The sequence below is a fragment of the Lutra lutra genome, chromosome 3 (assembly GCF_902655055.1).
Source record: "Lutra lutra chromosome 3, mLutLut1.2, whole genome shotgun sequence".
Classification (NCBI taxonomy): domain Eukaryota; kingdom Metazoa; phylum Chordata; class Mammalia; order Carnivora; family Mustelidae; genus Lutra; species Lutra lutra.
In genome coordinates this window covers 144,444,299-144,465,609 of record NC_062280.1, presented here as the reverse complement: position 1 = coordinate 144,465,609, position 21,311 = coordinate 144,444,299, and the positions used below count along the sequence as shown (strand labels likewise).

Sequence of the window (21,311 nt, the reverse complement as noted above, 5' to 3'; positions counted from 1 at the left end):
TCTGAGAAGACATACCCTGTTGTACCTAATATCTTGTCTCCATCTGATCTTCTTTAGTGAATATGGAGACAGTGGAAACAACACATATCTCACAAGTGACATGTTCACATGAGTGTTTTGGGAAAATTTACTAAGAGTAGAATTCAGGTGTTCTTATAAAAAGTAATTATGTGAGGAGATGATGTTAATTAGCTTGACTGTAGTAACTATTTCACTATGTATATCACATCATCATGTTGTATATCTTAAGTATATACAACTTTATTAAAAAATAAAACACTTCAATTAAAAATATCAGCCATTCAAAATAGTATTTTGGAGGCTTGGGACCATAAATGCTATTAGTTTTTCTTCCTCATTTCCCTCCCTTTTTTTAGACTTAATGCTAATGGACTGGAACTTCTGGGAAACTCACTTCCAAAAGCTCTTGGTATAGAGAGTTATATGTATATGATTGACATACTATCCTAAATGTATTCAGTTTTTCATTGAAAGAGTATAGTATTTTGGCAACCTTTTGAATTAAATAAGCTGGTAGGCTTCCCTGGGAATTTACAAGTTTATTATAATGATGATAATGTGGTATGAGTTCCAAACTTAGTATTATCAATCAACTTCTAGAGCATAGTCTTTTTTGGTAAGTTTTCAGTTGCTTGTATTAGGTACAACTTATTGTAGTGAATTTGATTCTTAAATTTGTTTCAGTGTATGATATAGACTTCACTTTGAACTTCTGGTTGTTTGATGGCTTAAATTGTCATCTCTAGTAGTTTGATCAGAGACTCTTTTGACTTGGTTAGTGTAGTGAAGAAGTGTGATCTTCTCAAGAGTTCAGTGCTCCAGAATATTCTTGTCTCTCCTTTATCTTAATAGCATCTCCAGGAACTAGCAGTAAGTGGATGAAGGCAGACTGGAAAATGATGCTCTCCACTATTGGCATTTTCTTCCTTCCCCCTTGAGGTAGATCTCTGAAATAAGGTTTTTCTCTGAGAATGCAGTGAGGTTTATTAAAATTAAATTTTGTATCCTGGATGTATCCCAATAATGTCGTCATTGTTACTACATTAACATTAGCTAATGTTTCCTCAGTATCCAGTCGTTAAAATAACTGCTCCTGCTACGTGCCAGGTTATTCTAGATGTGCTAGGGATATGGCAGTAAACAAAACAGACAAAATACCCGCCTTTTGCAGCTTACGTTCTAATGGGGAAGGAAAATAGACAGTAAACTAACATATACATAGCCCATGGTAAGTGCTCTGAAGAAACATGAATCAGGTCAAATGTGTAGTAAGTAGCTGGGGATGCTGTTTTATTTTTATTTTTTTTTAAAGATTTTATTTATTTATTTGACAGAGCAAGAGATACAAGCAGGCAAAGCAGCAGAGGGACAGGGAGAAGCAGGCTCTCCCTACTGAGCAGGGAGCCCGATGTAGGGCTTGATCCCAGGACCCTGGGATCATGACCTGAGCCAAACGCAGTCTCTTAACCAGCTGAGCCACCCAGGCGCCCTGGGGATGCTCTTTTAAGTAGGATGGGGGAAGGGCCTCACTGATAAGGTGGTGTGTGATCAGAGACCTAAAGGAGGAGCACCTGGGTGGCTCAGTGGGTTAAAGCCTCTGCCTTCCGCTCAGGTCATGATCCCAGCATCCTGGCATCAAGCCCCGCATCGGGCTCTCTGCTCTGCGGAGAGCCTGCTTCCTCCTCTCTCTGCCTGCCTCTCTGCCTGCTTGTGATCTCTCTCTCTCTCTGTCAAATAAATAAATAAAATCTTAAAAAAAAAATACAAAATTCTTTCAAAAAAAAAAAGACACCTAAAGGATATTATGGGGGCATGCGTTCCAGATATCTGGGGCGAAGAGTATTCCAGAAAGACGTAACAGCAGTTCAAAGACCCTCAGATATGAGGTGCTGGGAATGTTCACAGAGTCAAATGAGTGAGAGAAAGTAGTGGGAGATGAGGCCATGGGCTAGCAGGGGGCTGAAACACGTAAGACATCATAGGATTTTTACTCGGAGTGACATGGAGAGGGAGTAGTCCTGGAGCAGCAACATGGCATGGTGATTATGGAGCTGGACTGCCTAGATTAGAATCCTGGCTTCATCACTAGTAATTGTGAGACCTTAGGCAAATAACTTTTTGGTCTCATTTTTTTAGTCTGCAAAAATGGGAGAATAGTAGGGATGCCTGGGTGACTCGGTTGAACATCTGTCTCTTGGTTTTGGCTCAGTCATGATCTCCTGGTTGTGGGATCCAGCCCTGCATTGGGCTCTGTGTACAGTGCAGAGTCTGTTTTAGATTTTCTCTTCTTCTCTCAAATTAATAAAATCTTTAAAAAACTGAGATAATAATAGAGTTGTTATGAGGATTAAGTGAAATAACGTTTGTAAAGTGATCAGAAAAGTACCTGGCTTGTAGTAAGCACTATGTAGATGTCTATGAAGTAAATTAAAAGGCTTTGAGCAGAATAGTATTAGTTGACTTCTTTTTTAAGATGATGACTCTGGCTGTGCTCTTGAGAATAAACTGGACGTGGACAAGAATGGAAGTTAGGAAATCTGGAGGCTATTACAATTATACAAAAGATGATGGTGGCTTGGGCTAGGATGGTAACCCTGGAATGGGTGAGAAGGGGCTGGAGTCCTGGTATAATTTGAAGTTGTTGCTCATAGGATATATCAGATGGTTAGATGTGGCATTGAGATAAAAGTAGCTATTCAGGGTAACTGCACAAAGTTTCAGACTAAGTACCTGGAAAAATGGAGTTGACTTTTTCTGAGCTATGGAAAATTGTAGGAGGAACAGGTTATGAGGGAGAAATTAGAGTTCTGGTATGGATATTTTAAGTTTGAAATGTTCACTGAATATTCAGATGGAGAGCTTTAAGTAGGCAATTGGATATATAAGTTGGAACTTAAGGGGAGTTGCTCTAAATTTTAAGGGGACTTGCTCTAAATTTGGGAGTTTTTATTATGCAGTATTTAAAGTCATGAGACTGGATGAGAGTACATTAGATTGAGTGCAGGTAGAGGAGAGAAGAGGTCTGAAGACTGGAACCAGAACCCTCTGCAGGTGAGAGGCTGGGAAGATGAGAATCTAGATGTGTGGGGACCATACCGGAGAATCCAGAGAACTATGAGGAAAATCAAGAGAGATTGTGGTAACTTGAAGCCAAGTGAAGGAGGTGTTTGAAGGAGGAGGAAACAGTTCTCAAATATTGTTGATAGGTGTGGAAGATGAGACTGTACATTGGCTTGGCAGTGTGGAGATACTTGGTAACTAGGTCATCATTTTCAGTGGAGTGGTAGAGAGGAAGCCCTGTCTAGAGTAAAACAAAATGGCAGAAGAGGAACTGTAGTCAGGCAGCAGGGACAGCTTTCAAAAAGCTTTACTGAGGGGCGCCTGGGTGGCTCAGTGGGTTAAGCCTCTGCCTTCCTCTCATGTCATGATCTTAGGGTCCTGGGATCGAGCCCCGCATTCTCCGCTCAGCAGGAAGCCTGCTTCCCCCCTCTCTCTGTCTGCCTCTCTGCCTACTTGTGATCTTTGTCAATAAGTAAATTAAAAAAAAAAATCTTAAAAAAAAAAAAAGCTTTGCTGAAAAGAGGTGGAAAAAGGGGACAGTGTGTGGAAAGAGTTATAGACTCCTCTCTTATTAGGTATGTAACCTTGGGCAAATTTGCTAATTTTCCTGTGCCTCAGTTTACTCATTTGCAAACTGGAGGAAATAACAAGATTGTGTGAAGATAAAGTGGTTAACATATTTAAAACATTGGAAGAGTGCTTGTCACTTAATATATTAGTTATCTGTTCCTATATAACCACAGACTTAGAGGCTTAAAACAACATACATTTATTATTTCATGGTTTTGGTGGATCAGGAGCCCTGACATGGCTTAATTGGGTCTCTTGCTTCAGAGTCTCTCACAGGTTATAGTCAAGGTGTCAGCCAGGGCTGAATTCTCATATGAAGTCGTGACCAGGGAAAGAATGTTCCCAAGCGTGTGTGGTTGGCCAAATGCAGTTCCTCGGAGGTTATTGGACCCAGGGCCTAGGCTTCCTACCTGCCTACTTATTGGAGCCTGTCCTTAGTTTCTTGCCATCTGAGCCTCCCCAGCATGACAGCTCACTTCATCAAAGTGTGCAGACTGAAAAAACAAGAGAAGCAAGGTACAAGTTTTTGTCTTATGTAACCTAATCACAGAGGTAACATCCCATGTGGAGAAAAGGAACCCTCTTGCACTGTTGGTGGGAAGGCAGACTGGTGCAGCCACTGTGGAAAACAGCATGGCGGTTCCTCAGAAAGTTGAAAGTAGAGCTACCCTTTGATCCAGGAATCACACTACTGGGTATTTACCCAAACAATGAAAAAACACTAATTCAGAGGGATATATGCACCCCTAGGTTTATAGTAGCATTATTTATACTAGCCAAGATACGGAAACAGCCCAAATGTCCATCAGTTGATGAATGGATAAAGAAGATGTGTGTGTGCACCGCACACACACACACACAGACACAGACACAGACACAGACACAGGAATATTATTTAGCCATAAAAAAGAATGACATCTTGCCATTTACAGCAACATGGACAGAATTAGAGTGTTATGCTAAGTGAAATAAGTCAGAGAAAGACAAATACCTTATGATATCAGTCATATGTGGAATTACAACAAAACAAAACAAGTGAACAAGGGTGGGGGAAGAGAAATAAACCCAGAAACAGACTTTTAACTATAGAGAACAAACTGATGGTTACCAGAGGGGAGGTGAATGGGGGGAATGGGTGAAATAGGTGATGGGGATTAAGGAGTGCACATGTTGTTTGATGAGCACTGGGTAATGAAAATAAAAACTTAAAAAAAAAAAGAAAAGATGGGGCACCTGGGTGGCTCAGTAGGTTAAGTGTCTGCCTTTGGGTCAGGTCATGATCCCAGAGTCCTGGGATGGAGCCCCACCCACATCGGGCTCCCTGCTCAGCAGGCAGTCTGCTTCTCCCTCTCCCTCTCCATCTTTGTGTGCGCGTGCTCTCCTCTCTCTCTCTCCCTCTCTCTGTCTCAAATAAATAAATAAATCTTAAAAAATTTTTAAAAAGGAAGAAAATGGGGTACCTGGCTGTCTCAGTCAGTAGAGCATGTGACTCTTGATCTCACAGTTGTAAGTTCATGCCACATGTTGGGTGTGGAAGCCATTTAAAAAGACTTGGACAAATTTTGTAGCCAAAAAATAAAAATAAACAAATGAATCCTAGCCATAGGGGAAGGGGAGTAACATCCCATCATCTTTGCCATGTTGTATTGATGAGGAGCAAGTCACAGATCCCCTTCTCAAGAAGAGGTGATTACACAAGGCTGTGAATAGCAGGAGGCGAGGATCATTGGGAGCCATTTTAAGAGTGTTCCTGCCACATTTAGTGAACGCTGTAGTGTTGGCGGTCATCATCATGGTCATCATTCTGATGGGGGAATGATTAAGTAGATAAGAGGAGAAAAATGATAGGATTGAAGAAAAGATGTCCTTGATTAGACTACAGGGGAAGAAATTCAGTGCACAGTGAAGGGACTGACCATTGTTCTTCTCTTGTTTTTAGAGGAGGTCAGAGTAAAAGGCCTCAGCTGTGGCTACATAGTAGCTGTAGAGGTTCTCTTGATCCTTGTTCCCTAGTTGGTAGAAAAGTTAGGTTATCAGCACAGAAAGAGAAGGGAGGGAGAGACGCTACTGTTGGCTTGAGAAGTGAAGAGAACTTGTATTTCAGCTGTAGCGGGAGAATGGATTGGCTAGGGAGATGGAGTTCAATTGCCAAGCATTTTGAAGGGCTTACTTGATGTTAGTAGCCATATATTTCAAGGGAGACTAGTTAGCATCACTGTGAATTTTTCTCCAGCTGCTCAGGTACAGTGTGGAGAAGTAACACAATCAAATCAAACCAATTAATTAAGTAGCAGTAGAGATTGGCTTTAATCAGGATTAAGGTTCTGCCAGGCCAGCATGATGGAGGTAGGGGCAAGGGAATGATTGATGTGAGGACAGGACATACACAGCTAGGGAAAAGTACAGAGATGTTAGAGTCAGTGATTTGAAGGGATGGAAAAACTGTTGAAGTACTGAGGAGAGAGCCAGGAAGTTAGTGGTTAGTGTGATTGCTTGAAATACGAATTATGGAAGGGATACCACTACCGACAGGGAGAAAGTCTTGTGGTGTCTGTATGTGTAGAGGACCCGTTTGAACCAGTAACTTGGAATATGATGAAGAAAAGACACCATATTTCTCCTAGAGGCTTTATTAGGGAATATGACTAGTGTTCAATAATTTTGGTATAAAGTATGCATACATAATTGAAGAAACACCATTAGAATTTTCTTTTAAAACTTTTATTCGTGATTTTTTACTACATCTAAACAAAGCAGTGCCATTTGTTTGATAATCAAGTGGTTCTTTTTGCAAATGAAATCTGGTAAATAGAATTTTTTTTTCTTTCCAGCTTTGGAAACTCTGACTCAGTTCTACACTGATGTTCATGTTATCATTCCAAGATTGCTGGGGAAAATAGTAGTGACACCTGACACTCATTGAGTACTTGCCACATGTGAGGTTTTATGCTTCCTGGTTTGTATGTGGTATCTCATTTCTCACAGTAGGCTAACCTTGAAGGTGTGTGCTGATTCCACAGTTCAGACTGCCTCTTAGAAGAAATACTAGTGATTCAGCATATAGTCTCTTAACCTTTTGGGAAATTAAAATCCTTCTGGTTATACGTATCTAGTTACCCAGACTGCCTGGGTTCCATCATTTACACATTATATAATCGTGGCTAACTTATATAATCCTTGGGTATCCCAGATTCATAATCTGTAAACTATGGTAATTAACAAGTACCTACCTCATAGAGATGTGAGGATTAAATGTGAAATACATGGAAACTTGTAACAGTGTCAGGAAAGTAGTATTACATAAATGTTAGCTATGATATATATATTTTAAAATTATATTTATCTTTTAAATTTCTTTTCAGTGTTCCAGAATTCATCGTTTATGCTCCATGCAATACGTTCCCTCCATAATACCCACCACCAGGCTCACCCAACCTCCCACCCTCCTCCCCTCCAAAACCCTCAGTTTGTTTCTCAGAGTCCACAGTCTCATGGTTTGTCTCCCCCTCCAGTTTCCCCCAGCTCACTTCTCCTCTCCATCTCTCCATGTCTTGTGTTATTCCTTATTTAGCTATGATATTTAATCATTTATTTCAGCAGATCCTTTATCATTGGTCAGAGTTATTATCTTATAGTAAAACTTGACTTTTGAAATCTTCTTAAACTTTGTGGTATCTCTAAATAATATGTTAGAGTATTCTACTCCTCTGAGAAACCTCTTCTGGTAGCCTTTCTTATGCCTGAACTTTCACTGGACTTGTTTGGGAACATAAGTTAACATTTTGTTAAGATATTTGACTAGTGTTAATATTGGGTCAGTAGCTTGATTGACTTTAAGATCTTTGAAATTAAAATGATTTCTTAGTATCCCTTATAGTGCAAAATGCATAATGGAAGCCTGATACTCAATGATCTGTTACTCACTATAGGCAGGAAGTGAAATAGAAGTAGTATATCATTTTATGTTTAAGAAGTTTGTTAGCATCTAAAGCGTAGACTTACTAGTGTTTTATTTATTTTTTTTAGGTTCCTAAATATTTGTCACAGCAATGGGCTAAAGCCCCCGGAAGAGGTGAAGTTGGGAAACTGCGGATTGCCAAGTAAGTTATTTCTATATTTTTGACATCTTAAAAAGCTGTTTTTTGAAATTTTTGTAGGTGCTTTAAAGTGTAATAACAGTTCTTTTTCAGATAGAGAATGTACCTGGAAAATGAGAAGTAATGGGCCTGCTAAGACATGTCAAGAGATGGTTAGGTGCACTCTAAGGAGTTATGTGTGCACATGCGTGTTTGTGCATATGCGTATAGATACATGTGCATGCACACACACACACACATACACACACACCCTCTTTAGTGATAGGTGTAAATATAAAGTTAGGTTTATTGGCCGTGAAGCAGCAGAGTATGTAGTTCCCTCATCCCTCCATGATCTCCACATCTTCTGAAGAGGTATGCTGGGGTTGGGTGTAACTGGATGCACCCCATTAAGTGCTTTAGTAGAAAGGTTTTACCATGTCTACCTGTAGAGGCATTGGAAAAGCATAGGGAACACGTGATAAGCAGTGTAATGGTGTAGTTTCCTGGTTGAAAAAATGGTCTTGTGAGGAAAGGAAGCCTCCAAAGCTCACTTGGTATCAGCCAGAGGCCGTACATTCCACTCTGTCCATTCGTTCTTAACCCAGATTCGTTCTTTTTTTTTTTTTTTTTTTAAAGATTTTATTTATTTATTTGACAGAGAGAAATCACAAGTGAGCAGAGAGGCAGGCAGAGAGAGAGGAGGAAGCAGGCTCCCTGCCGAGCAGAAAGCCCGATGCGGGGCTCGAACCCAGGACCTGGGATCATGATCTGAGCCGAAGGCAGCGGCTTAACCCACTGAGCCACCCAGGCGCCCCCCCAGATTCGTTCTTAACCCAAATTTTCACACATGCTACTCCATTGAAACAGCTCTGATTTGTCATCACGGTCTTCCTCTTTATCAGTTAGCTTTTGTTTCATAACAGAGCAGCCCAAAATTTAGTGGCTTAGAACAAAAACCATTTTATTTGTTTATTTTTCTGTGGGGCAGTTCTGTTTGGGGCTGACCTGACTGGTCTTCCTGGTTAGAATGGCCTCACTCATGTACCTAGTAGTTGGCTTGCTGTCAGCTGGGTCAGGGGCCGTGTATGTTTCATTTCCAGCATGCTCGTTCGCATGATGGTGAAAGTGTGCTCATGGTTGCCAAGTCCTACTGAGGATGCAACTCATGCAGCCAAGCCCAGATTCAAGCAGGGTGCAGTAGACCCCACTCTTGGTGGGAGTCACTGCAAAGGATTTCTAGTCCTTTTTTGCAGTCTGGCACATCCACATTCCTAAATCTGAGTCATCTACCAGCTTTCCTAATTGTCCTTCAACAGACTTTGACATAGTGATCATTCCTTTCCTCAAACCCAATTTTTCATTTCACTTCTGGGACCCTACTCTCTTGATTATCTTCCCTAGTAGGCTGTTCCTTCTCAGTCTATTGCTGGCTCCTTCTCATCTTCTGAGTCTCTACATGTTATTTGACCCCAGGGTTTTCTTTCTAGTTCTTTTTTCTTTTCTTACGTACCTTTGTTCTGACATATCTTTTAACACTTCATTTTGTTTGAACAAAATATTGATTGGAAACAGTCATGCTTTTATATCCAAAGTTCTAAAGTTAGGTAAGGACAAGTAATATCTTACCCTCTCAAGAAATGACTACATGTTGAATAGCAGTACCAGGTTTGAATTCAGGACTTAGAGTGGTAAGAAAACTCCAGAAGGTTTCCATTCCAGCTCTGTCACTTACTATCAGTGAGATTTTGTACAGGTCACTTCATCTTTTGAGTTTAGGTTCCTTATCCCCAAAGTTGCCTGTTTTGGAGGACTTTTTGTGAATCCAGTGAGATAATATGGAAATGGTTGCCATTTATTGGTATACTTAACTTTATAAAATAAACCGATTTCTGGCAAGTTGTAGATAAATCACATTTCCTTGTGAGTTGTCATACTTTTATTGAAAGAAAAAAGGAATGCACACTTTGCATACTTTTAAATCTGTGATCTTTTTTCTTTTTGTAATGCAGATAATTAATACTTTTTCTGTTGTGGATTCAGAATTCCTTATAATTGGTTTTACTGAAAATGGGAGTCACTATCAAGATAAAATCTCAGCTATGTATGTCACTGAAGAAAGGCAGACTACAGGAAAAATGCATTTAAGTGATGAACCATGTGGTTTTATGTAGTAACTAGACTAGAACTCCAGACCTGGGTTCTAGTCCTAAGTGGCTCTTGAAAGTTCTTTGGCCTTCGCTCTCTAAGCCTTAGCTTTCTTGTTTGTAAAATGTGGAAAAATAATGCCTCACTAACCCGTAGAGTATTTATGAGACAAAGGAAATAGCTTAGAGTTTGTTTAAATGCTTGGTAAACTCAGATGTCCTTTTTCTGCCGTAAATATTGCATTCCTCAAAATCTCTGTATGAGGAGAATACCTGGTTGAGGACTGTAAAATCTTTTCCTTTTTTTTTTTTTTTTTTTTTTTTTTTTTTTTTTGGTGTGGGAAGACAGGGCTAGCATGGGAAATAGGGTAAAAGCTGAGGTTCAGGGAAACCTCTGCAAGCCCTTTGATCCCTAAAGTAGGATGAAGACAGCATGCTAAATAAGCAGCCGTGGGTGTGCCACAGAATCTTCATCAGCCTTTGCTGGGTAGAAAATTTCAAAGCTCTTTTTCTTCCTTATTTGAAGCAGATGGTTTACACAGTTGCATCTGATATTGGGTGGCCATCCCCCTAGGTTTGCCTGGACAGGCCCCGTTTCATATTTCCCTGTGCAGTTATTACTCGTGTCCCCTTTTTCATGATCTAGAGTATCCTGATTGTGACAGTAAGCTATTTGCATTTAATGTTGTCAGGTGTGCATGTATTTTTTACGTTAAGATAAAAGATCTAGCAGATTTTCTACCTAACATGATACATAACCAGTCTTGTCTTACAGATCTAGATCCTTTTAATGATGAGAACAGATTCATAATAACTAGTACCCTAAGATTGCTATGGAAATGCTTAAAAACAGCATATTCCATAGTAGGTCTCCTGGCTTGCTATCTTGTTTGTCCTATTAATTCTTTCAGTTTTCATTCCTTTTTTTTTTTTAAGCTTATTTATTTTACTAATCTCTACACCCAACATGGGGGTCGAACTCACAACCGTGAGATCAAGAGTTACAAGCTCTTCTGACTGAATCAGCAGGCGCCCCAGTTTTCATTCCTTTTACTGAATTACTAAATTCACTATTAAGCAAGTGTAGGATGATAAGGAATGGCTTTTCAGTCCATGTGATGAGGTTATCAAGATTTTAGTTGATTTCAAGCTAAATATGAGTCATCAGGGTTATGTGGCTATAAACAAAAGACTCCATTAATGTTTGTTGCTTAGAATGAAGTGGGATGATAATCCCACTCTTTTCTTTCCAGTTCCTGTATGGTGCAAACATTATGTTCAGTTCTTAGTGCTATACTTAAAGACAAATAAGTCTATGCTGTGTTACAGACAAGTAAGTTCATGACTTCTTTGATGTACTGATGGACTTATTTTGCTTAGCATCCTAGTCCCCTTGGTAGAGTGAGACTAGGATAATGAGAAAACTAAAAAGCTCAGTGCCCTGTGAGGAGTATTTGAAGGTACTACAGCTGTTGAGAGAAGCCTTAAGGCACACCAGGTAAAACCATCTTCAATTTTTTTTTTTTTAAGCAAGATTTGGCCTGCCCTTTTTTTTCTTTTTTTTTAAGATTTTATTTATTTATTTGACAGAGAGATCACAAGTAGGCAAAGAGGCAGACGGGGTCAGGGGAAGCAAGTTCCCTGCTGAGCAGAGAGCCTGTTGCGGGTCTCAGTCCCAGGACCCTGAGATCATGACTTGAGCCGAAGGCAGAGGCTTAACCCACTGAGCCACTGAGGCGCCCCATCTTCAAATATTTTTAAGGCTAGGAAATACATAATCAACTATTGATTTTTAGAAGCAGAATAACCAGTTTATGGATTATCTATATAGCAAAAGAATGTATGTTTGGGTAAAACATGAAAACAGCTAAGGTTTTTAAAAGCCAGGGTAGCATACTGGTTATGAGTATGGTCTCAGGAGTCATTCAGCTCTGGACTTGTCCAGACCTTGTCGCTTACTAGCTATGTAAGCTAGTATGTAAGCTAGCTATTTTAGGTGAGTTGCTTCCCCTCTCTGTTTCCTCATCTATTGAAAGGAAGTGGTATTAATACCTCTTGGGTTCAATGCATGTAAAATGGTCAGTAGTGTTCACCTACTGTCGTGCCACATACTGCACAATATAGACCATTGGCCCTGCATTATGTTTGATGTGGATTGGGGATGGGCCTCCCTTCCCCAGCACATCTCCCAAAGATAGTAGCAGCTTGCTGAGCATTGGGCCAGAAGCTAGGAAGATCAACCTCGTGTGGTTGTTCATTCCAGCAGCCACAGGGCTGTGGAGTAGAGAAATTGGGAGGGGCAGAGGAGGGGGAGAAAACATGCAGCTGGGAGTGCAGCTTTCCCCAAATTTGGTGCTGTTTATACCTGAAAAAAGGACAGTTAGCCTTTTTTTTAGCAGCTGGTAACATTTGGGCCATTTTTCTTACAGTTTATGTAATGTTTCTAAAGCATTGTACTTGGATTACTTTTATCCCTTTGGACATCTGATGTGTGCTGCGTTTTAGTTAGCTTATAGTTTTGCTTTAGCTTGTTTCGTTTCCCCCCACCCCCAATCCCCTAAGTTGTTTAAGTTTTAAAACCAGCCTTCTGGGGCATCTGGGTGACCCAGTCGGTTAAGCATCTGCCTTCAGCTCAGGTCATGGTCTCAGGGGTCCTGGGTTTGAGCCCTGCATTGGGCTCCCTTCTTATCGAGCAGTCTGCTTCTCTCTCTTCCTCTGTCCCTCCCCCCTGCTTGTGCCCTCTCTCTCTCTGTCTCTCTTCTTTCTCTCAAATAAATAAAATCTAACAACAACAACAAAAAAGAACAAAACCCCAAAACAAAAAAAAAAACCAGCTAACTTACTTTCTCTCTCTCTCTCTCTTTCTTTCTTTCTATTAACATATAATGTATTATTTGTTTCAAGAGGACAGGTCAGTGATACATCAGTCTTGCACAATTTACAGTGCTCACCATAGCACATACCCTCCCCAGTGTTCATTACGCTGCCACTAGAGTCCTCCCATCCCACTTTCATTCCAGTTTGTTTCCTGAGATTAAGAGTCTCTTATGGTTTGTCTCCCGCTCTGGTTTCATTTTTTTCCTCTCTTCCCCCATGATCCTTTGCCTTGTTTCTCAAATTCCTCATATCAGAGAGATCATATGATAATTGTCCTTCTCTGATGGACTTATGTCACTCAGCATAATACCCTCTAGTTCCATCCATTTCATTGCAAATGGCAAGATCTCATTTTTTGATGGCTGCATAGTATTCCAGTGTGTGTGTGTGTGTGTGTGTGTGTGTGTGTGTGTGTGTGTGTGTGTGTGTATACCACATCTTCTTTATCCATTCAGCTGTTGATGGACATCTAGGCTCTTTCCATAGTTTGGCTGTTGTGGACATTGCTGCTGTAAACATTGGGGTGCCCGTGCCCCTTCAGATCACTACATTTGTATCTTTAGGGTAAATACCCAGTAGTGTGATTGCTAGGTCGTAGGGTAGCTCTATTTTTAACTTTTCAAGGAACCTCCATGCTATTTTCCAGAGTGGCTGCACCAGCTTGCATTCCCACCAATGGTGTTGGAGGGTTCCCTTTTCTCCGCATCCTCACCAACATCTGTCATTTCCTGACTTGTTAATTTTAGTCATTCTGACTGGTAATGGTAAGAGGTAAACAACTTACCTCTGGTAAACAAGGTAAACAACTGGTAAGAGGTAAACAACCTTCTTTCTACATCACCATCCTGCCTCAGAAAACTTCAGTTTTTGAAATGCTTTCTGTATGCTCTATTTTATTGACAATCATGCAGTCTGTACTAGTAAAGCTTTTGTCAGAGCCTTAATATCTAGCTTTATTTCTTAACACACATAACATTGAAGATCATTAAAAATATGCAAACAAAAAATGAGATATAATTTTTCTGTTATAAAATTGACTGAATTTAGAATAATCTTGTACTGATGAGTTTAAGTCAGTGTGAACTTTCTGAAGACCAGCCTGGCAACATATATATGCATACATACATATATATATACATAACACAGTCACATGTACGCACATACACATTACTGCTCAGAACAAAGAATAATAATCCCACTGTTTTCTCTTCTAGTTAGCTCACAGTGCTGTTTGTTCAGTTTTTGGTGCTGCCTTTATAGAAAGACACAGATAAACTCATCCAGCAGAGTGGGACTGGGATAATGAGAAGGCTAGAAATAACTAATAACATATTCATGCTCTTGACCCAGCATTTTCATGGAACTTACCCTGTGGAAGTAACAAGTTAGTGATGCAAAGATTGAGGATATTCATTTCAGCAATGTTATAGAGAAAAATTAGTAATATTCTCAGATCCTTAGTAAGGTATTAATGAAGTAACCTGGGCCCATTTTGAAATTATTTAATACTTTTATTTTTACTTTAATTATATTCTTTTTTAAAGATTTTATTTATTTGTGTGAGAGAGAACGAGTGAGCACACAAGCAGGGGGAGCAGCAGCCAGAGGGAGAAGCAGGCCTGATGCGGAACTTGATCCCAGGGTCCTGGGATCATGACACGAGCCAAAGGCAGACACTTAACGAACTGAGCCACCCAGGCGTCCCTTAATTTTTTTATTTTAAAACTACAGAAAAGTTAGAAGAACAGTAGAGAGGGCTTTTTTTTCTTTTTTACGACAAAAAGGATATTCTTGTACATAGTCATAGCATATTCCTTCAAATCAGTTGATTAAAATCAAATAGTACTTCCTAATCCTTAGACTTTATTCAAGATTTGCCAGTTGTCTTCATACTGTTTTATAGCAAAAGAATCCAGTGCACAATCTTGAATTGTATTCTGTTGTCAGGTCTCTTAGTTTCCTTAAATCTAGAACATTTGGAAGTCTTTTCCTTGACTTGTATACTCTGTATGAATGCTCTCCATTATTTTATGAAATTTAAGTTTGATGTTTCTTCATGGGTAGATTGGAGTTACGTATCTTTGGCAAGAATATCAGTGAAGGTAAAGCTGGGTTCTTACTGTATTCTAGCAAGGTTTGCATGTTTTCATTTTGTCCCATTACTGGTAGTGGTAACTTTGATCACTTGATTAAGGGAGTCTTATGCTTTTTCATTGTAAATTTATTCTTTGCCTCAGGTGGTACTTTGAGACTATGTAAATATTCCATTCCTCATCAGATTTTCCACTTTATTTTATCTTTGTTAGTATGAATTCATGATTCCCGTTTTAGTTAATGGGTCACAATTTGTTACTATCATCATTTATTCTGATGTTGAAATTGTCCAGATGTAGCCGTTGGAAGCTCCTCCTAAGCTGGTTCCCATGCCCATTTTTTTTCTTTATTGTGGTAAAAACAAATAAAAATTTACCATCTTAACCCCTTTTTCATTGTACATTTACATTTTTCATTGTACATTTTTCATTGTACATTTCATTGTACATAGTGTAAGTCCTGTGGCCTTCTGACTTGTCTTTGTCATTCTTTGAACACTTACTTTTTGTCATAGAAAAAAGGTATAGATTCATCTTACGTATTTCTGTCTGAGTCTGAAGTCACATATTTTTCCATGGGTCCTAGTTGTTTCTAGAGGAGAATGATACTTAGAAGCTAAGATCTGGATACTACAGGTGCTCATGGTTGTTCCCAGACCCCTTCAGGGGCAGAGTTAGGGAGTATATGTACCATACACATTTACATCTATATTAATTTGTATATTTTTATATTTTGAAAATAATAAATTTACACCAGTATCCAGTTCTAGTCCAATACCACTGAATGTTTCCAGTTTTCTCCCTTTTCCTGTTTGGACCTCTTTTCTAAAAGTGAAGAACCTGGTTCCTGTTGTATTTAATATATATTCACTTACTTGTTTGGGCCTCTGTTCTTAGTTGTTTAGAACCCTGTCTTCCCCACCAGTGTGAATGCCCTCCCCACCTGACTTGGGCAATGGCATCCCCTATTAGGCTGCTGCTTTTGCAGTTCTCCACAGGGATGTTCTCTTCAGCACATTCAGACTGTCATCCCCTCCTGTCCTCATATACATGCCTGTTTACCCCTCTAGGACTCCCAGCAGTGTGCTTCAGGTTTTCTTCCCATGTGAATGTCCTGACCCTGCTACGTTCTAACACACTTCTCATTGAGCCATCCTTTGTGGGGATGCCCTCCTTACCCACTGGGGCTCTGACACCTTGCCCCAGGCTACCTCTTCCGCCCCAGGTACTTGTTTTCCATCTCATTTAGTCTGTGCTTAACCCTGCTCAACCCAGTCTGCAGATACCTACCTTGCTTGGCTTCACCTGATGGTGAAATTTTGAGCCGAATTGTTCAGAAGGGGATGTATGACTAGGAATTAAAAACAAAACCAAAAAATCCAGGGATGCCTGAGTGGCTCAGTTGGAAGAACGTGTGACTCTTGATCTCAGGGGTTATGAGTTCAAGCTCCATACTGGGTGTAGAAATTACTTAAATAAATAAAACTTAAAAAAAATGAGGGCACTTGAAGTAATAAGCACTGGATGTTAAATGCGATTGATGAATCAGTGAATGCTACCTCTGAAACTAATAATACAGTATATGTTAATTAAATTGAATTTAAATAAAAATTTTTTCAAAAATCTTGAAACACAGTTAAAAGTTTTGGTATTATTTGGTTGATTCACTTACCTTGGAAAACGAGGTGTTTTATTGATTAGTGAAAAGTCTCCTCCTATTGGTGTCAAATCTAAGACGTATTTAAAAATAACAAAAAGGAGGGGCGCCTGGGTGGCTCAGTGGGTTAAAGCCTCTGCCTTGGGCTCAGGTCATGATCCCAGGGTCTTGGGATCGAGCCCCGCATCGGGCTCTCTGCTCAGCAGGGAGCCTGCTTCCTCCTCTGTCTCTCTCTGCCTGCTTCTCTGCCTACTTGTGATCTCTGTCAAATAAATAAATAAAATCTTAAAAAAAAAATAAAAATAACAAAAAGAAAAGACAAAGGATTAATTTTTTAAAAAGTCAAGAGGAATGGGGCTGAGGTATAAAGAAATAGCTGTGGAGTATTGAGAAATGGACACAGAGTAATGAAGGAGAAACTAACTGCATAGTGTTATGAGGCATTCAGTGAAAGGATGGGCTACCTGTTTGCTTCATTTATGTCTGAAGGTATTACTGTTTTACAATAGTTAATGTTTTTATTTTTAACTATAGTTCATCATGAAGAGGATGTATTTTATTGGTAATATTGAATAACAAAAGGTCATATATATACCAAGACAAAAGAATATGTAATCCTTTAAAAATAAGTCTTGAAGTCTTCAAGGACTAGTTTATATTCTGGAAAATGAACTCATCCAGAGCTCTTCAATCTCTTACCATTCCAGCTAAGATGATGTTATAAATAAATACATGAAAATAAAGTTGTCATCCCCTCCTGTGTTCCCTAATTGCATCTGGGTGATTTTTTTGAGTCCCCCAGACTAGAAATGTCAGCATGGTCTTTAAACAGTCCTTTCCCCCTTGCTGCCTATTTCCAGTCATTTCCTCTTCCATCAGTTCTGACAGCTCACACACACACTCCTCCTCCCATTCTGCCATTACCTGGCTCAGGTCTTCATTACTTTTTATGTGGGTTTTTGTATCAGCCTCATTCCAATTCAGTAAACATTCTGCAAGTGCCTTCTCTGCATCTTTGCCTTGTTTTGACTGCAGCTCCTGTGTTGGAAAGGTAGTTAAACTAAATGCTGCTAGATGCCAGGTCCAGAAGTGATAGGGAAAGAACGGCCATGAATTCATTGCTTGACTCTCTGTGCATGTCCTAGGGATTGTTGTGCTGAATTGGGGGTAGGAGAGAGCATTGGTGCCAAATCTTCCAGTCTTCTGAGAGAAGCTAGAAATGCATATTTTTATATGAAATCTTAGAATTTCTTCACTTCTGTTCTAGGTACTTCCCCAAAGAAAAGAGTGTCAACGTTGCATTTTAATATGTGAAAGACTGAGAAGTCCTGCAGGAAACAAACTTGTTTGAGATTGTGGACTCCTTAGTTTGGCCTAAGGGGCTCTTTATCACCTGATTCCTGCCTGCCATTCACTGATGTTAGAAAGAATGTGCTATGGGGCACCTGGGTGGCTCAGTGGGTTAAAGCCTTTGCCTTCGGCTCAGGTCATGATCCCAGGGTCCTGGGAATGAGCCCCACATCGGGCTCTCTGCTCAGCGGGGAGCCTGCTTCCTCCTCTCTCTCTGCCTGCCTCTCTGCCTACTTCTGATCTCTGTCAAATAAATAAATAAAAATCTTAAAAAAAAAAAAAAGAAAGAAAGAAAGAATGTGCTAGGGTTGCCTGGGTGGCTCAGTCTGCTAAGCAGCTGCCTTCAGCTCAGGTCATGTTGCCAGGGTCCTGGGATTGGGTCCATATCAGGCTCCTTGCTCAGCAGGGAGCCTGCTTCTCCCTCCCTAAGATTTTAAGAAGAAAATCTTAAAAGGAAGACTATGCTGGATCTTCTCATTTCTGTGTTTAATTGGATTCTCTTAACTGTAATGCCTCCATGTTGTTGACCTCACCCCTCATTCTGTTCATCTTTTGCTGGCTTTCCCATCTGCATTTTCATGACAGTGTGTTGTACCTCTGTCATAAAGTAATTATCCAGTTTATATTGTTCATGTATTGGATCTTTTTTCATTAAACTAAGACCTTTTTAAAAAGATTTTTAAAAAAGTATTTACTTATTTGATAGAGACACAGTGAAAGAGGAAACCCAAGCAGGCCTCCACTGAGCAGGGAGCCCAGTACGGGGCTCGATCCTAGGACCCTGGGATCATGACCTGAGCTGAAGGCAGATGCTTAACGACTGAGCCACCCAGGCACCCCAAACTAGGACCTTTTTGATGATAAAGACCTATGTTCATACTATCCCATGCACTTGGTAAAATGCCTAATGGTTGTAGAATAGACGCTTAATGACAGAATGAGTGGTTGAGCCACTGAATGAAGGCAGGTTGGAACTTGACCTGGTGTGATGGAAAAACATTAGTATTCTAACTGGTGTTCATATCCATTTTATATATATTTTCTGGTTCAAGTTTCTAGGAGCATGTTTTGTACTTTATTCTTTTGTTCATATGATACTTACGGCCCTCGATTGCTTGAGGAAATAAAGTTCATGCTCTGTACTATGATATTCAAGATATCCCATGGTCTAGCTTCAGTTCTCCATCTTGGTTTATCTCCCACTATTCCTTAGTGTGTATTCTTCCAGCCAAATGTGACCACATTTCATGATCAGACTCTTTCTGGCTTTGCTCAGCTGATACTTCAGATATTCCTGTCTCAACCTATTGAAATCCCGGTACCCTTCAAGACTTAGCTCAGGTTTTTTTTCTCAACTCTTAAAATGGAAGAAATGGTGTCCTATATGATCCTGGCACATTGGGGCTCTCTTATTTAACTTTAGTTAAAATGTATCTCTTATAGTTACAGATGTAATTTTTATATCTTCTGGCTGATGACAGAGATCTTTTTAAAAAAATTTTTTTTTTTTTAAAGATTTTACTTATTTATTTGACAGAGAGATCACAAGTAGGCAGAGGCAGGCAGAGAGAGAGAAAGGGAAGCAGGCTCTTTCCTGAGCAGAGAGCCCCATGCAGGGCTGGATCCCAGGACCCTGAGATCATTACCTGAGCCGAAGGCAGAGGCCTAACCCACTGAGCCACCCAGGTGCCCCATGAGGACAGAGATCTTAAACTCCGTACTTTGCTTATAGTAGATATGTAATATATGGTTTTAAATTAGACTATTACATAGGGTGTAGAAATAAAGATAGAAATTGTAATGAGATCAGTGCTTGGTTAAAATATTAGGCAGGTTGGGACGCCTGGGTGGCTCAGTTGGTTGGACGACTGCCTTCGGCTCAGGTCATGATCCTGGAGTCCTGGGATCGAGTCCCACATCGGGCTCCCAGCTCCATGGGGAGTCTGCTTCTCCCTCTGACCTTCTCCTCGCTCATGCTCTCTCTCACTGTCTCTCTCTCAAATAAATAAATAAAAATCTTTAAAAAAATATATATATTAGGCAGGTTGTTAGGGCGCCTGGGTGTCTCAGTAGGTTAAAGCTTGTGATCTCTGTCAAATAAATAAATAATATCTTAAAAAAATATTAGGCAGGTTGTAATAGTGTAAAGTGGTACAAACTCATAATAACTACAATAGGATTAATGTGATTTTGTTTTTACTGTATGATTATAAGTAGGTTAGTTGAGGAGAGCCAAGGGTAAGTATTAGTTGATCTATGTAAGTGTCTTAGTCTGTGTAAATATGATGTAGTGTTATTTCTTTTAGTTTTTAGTGTACACTTGAAGAAAACATGAAATCTAAATAAAAGTTTTTCCTTTCTTTTGTAGGAGTCAAGGAAGGACTGAGGTGAGATTATTTCTATGAAAATTTTATTTAAAACATGAGATTATTTTACTATGTATTAGTAATGGTAAAGAGAAGGTGGTGTTTGCATTCTGGAAAACTCCACATCAAACTAGTGGCTGATGGCGAGGAACATATAACAGTGTAAATGCCACTTTTGTGTGAATGAATGGACTCCTTTCTGGTTGTTCATTCTTAGCATTTTTCTGCTTTGACCTAAACTATCCCGTCTGGTACTGTGAGGCTTACTGTTGCTTCAGTAATGCTTCAACGTTATTTCAGAGTGGCAGAGTCATTTTTGTCTGGATTTTTCAGGGCTTTAGATTTTGACCCATTAAATCTAGGACGTAATTGTGGCACCTATCACATAGTAGAGAAATATTTAACAAATGGTTCATAATCTTTCCTGTGTGGTTGGAAGATTAGTACTTCATGTTTATAAATCTTTTGATGTAAAATGTGATGTTCCTTTGGGGAGATCTGGTATATAGCAAAAATCATTTTGAAAGAACATCTAGCATGTGGTTTTTATTCTAATCCTCAATATTGCATTATCTTTGTAAATATTTAGTTGTATTTCTTAAAATATTAAAAAAAGAAATAGTACCATGTACTCCTACACTAGTCATTAAAACCTAAAAACTGCTTTTGGGCGTGTTTAAGCTTTCTTAGTAAATAGCTCACTTTTTCCCCCCTTAAATACAGTTGATTTTTTTTTTAAGATTTTATTTATTTATTTGACAGAGATCACAAGTAGGCAGAGAAGCAGGCAGAGAGAGAGGTGGAAGCAGGCTCCCTGCTGAGCAGAGAGCCCGATGCAGGGCTCGATCCTAGGACCCTGGGATCATGACCTTCATGACCTGAGCCGAAGGCAGAGGCTTTAACCCACTGAGCCACCCAGGCGCCGCCTACAATTGATTTCTTAATACTCTTACAATATTCACTCATTCAGCAAATACTGTTTCCCTTCTATGGTGCCAGGCATTTTGCTATATATTTATTTATATTTATTATATATTTAAATATATATTTAAGTATATGTATTCATAAGGATATAAATGTAACAAGACATGATC

The 21,311-nt window shown here is 39.6% G+C and overlaps 1 protein-coding gene across 1 annotated transcript in view; it reads left to right on the top strand.

Moving 5' to 3' along the window:
• GTF2F2 (general transcription factor IIF subunit 2) overlaps positions 1 to 21,311 on the top strand; it is a 158,336-nt gene that overhangs the window by 6,376 nt on the left and 130,649 nt on the right. The window contains exons 2-3 of the mRNA XM_047723494.1: positions 7,678 to 7,751; positions 20,220 to 20,238. Of these exons, the coding sequence (XP_047579450.1) occupies positions 7,678 to 7,751; positions 20,220 to 20,238 (93 nt within the window). The remainder of the gene's footprint in view (positions 1 to 7,677; positions 7,752 to 20,219; positions 20,239 to 21,311) is intronic.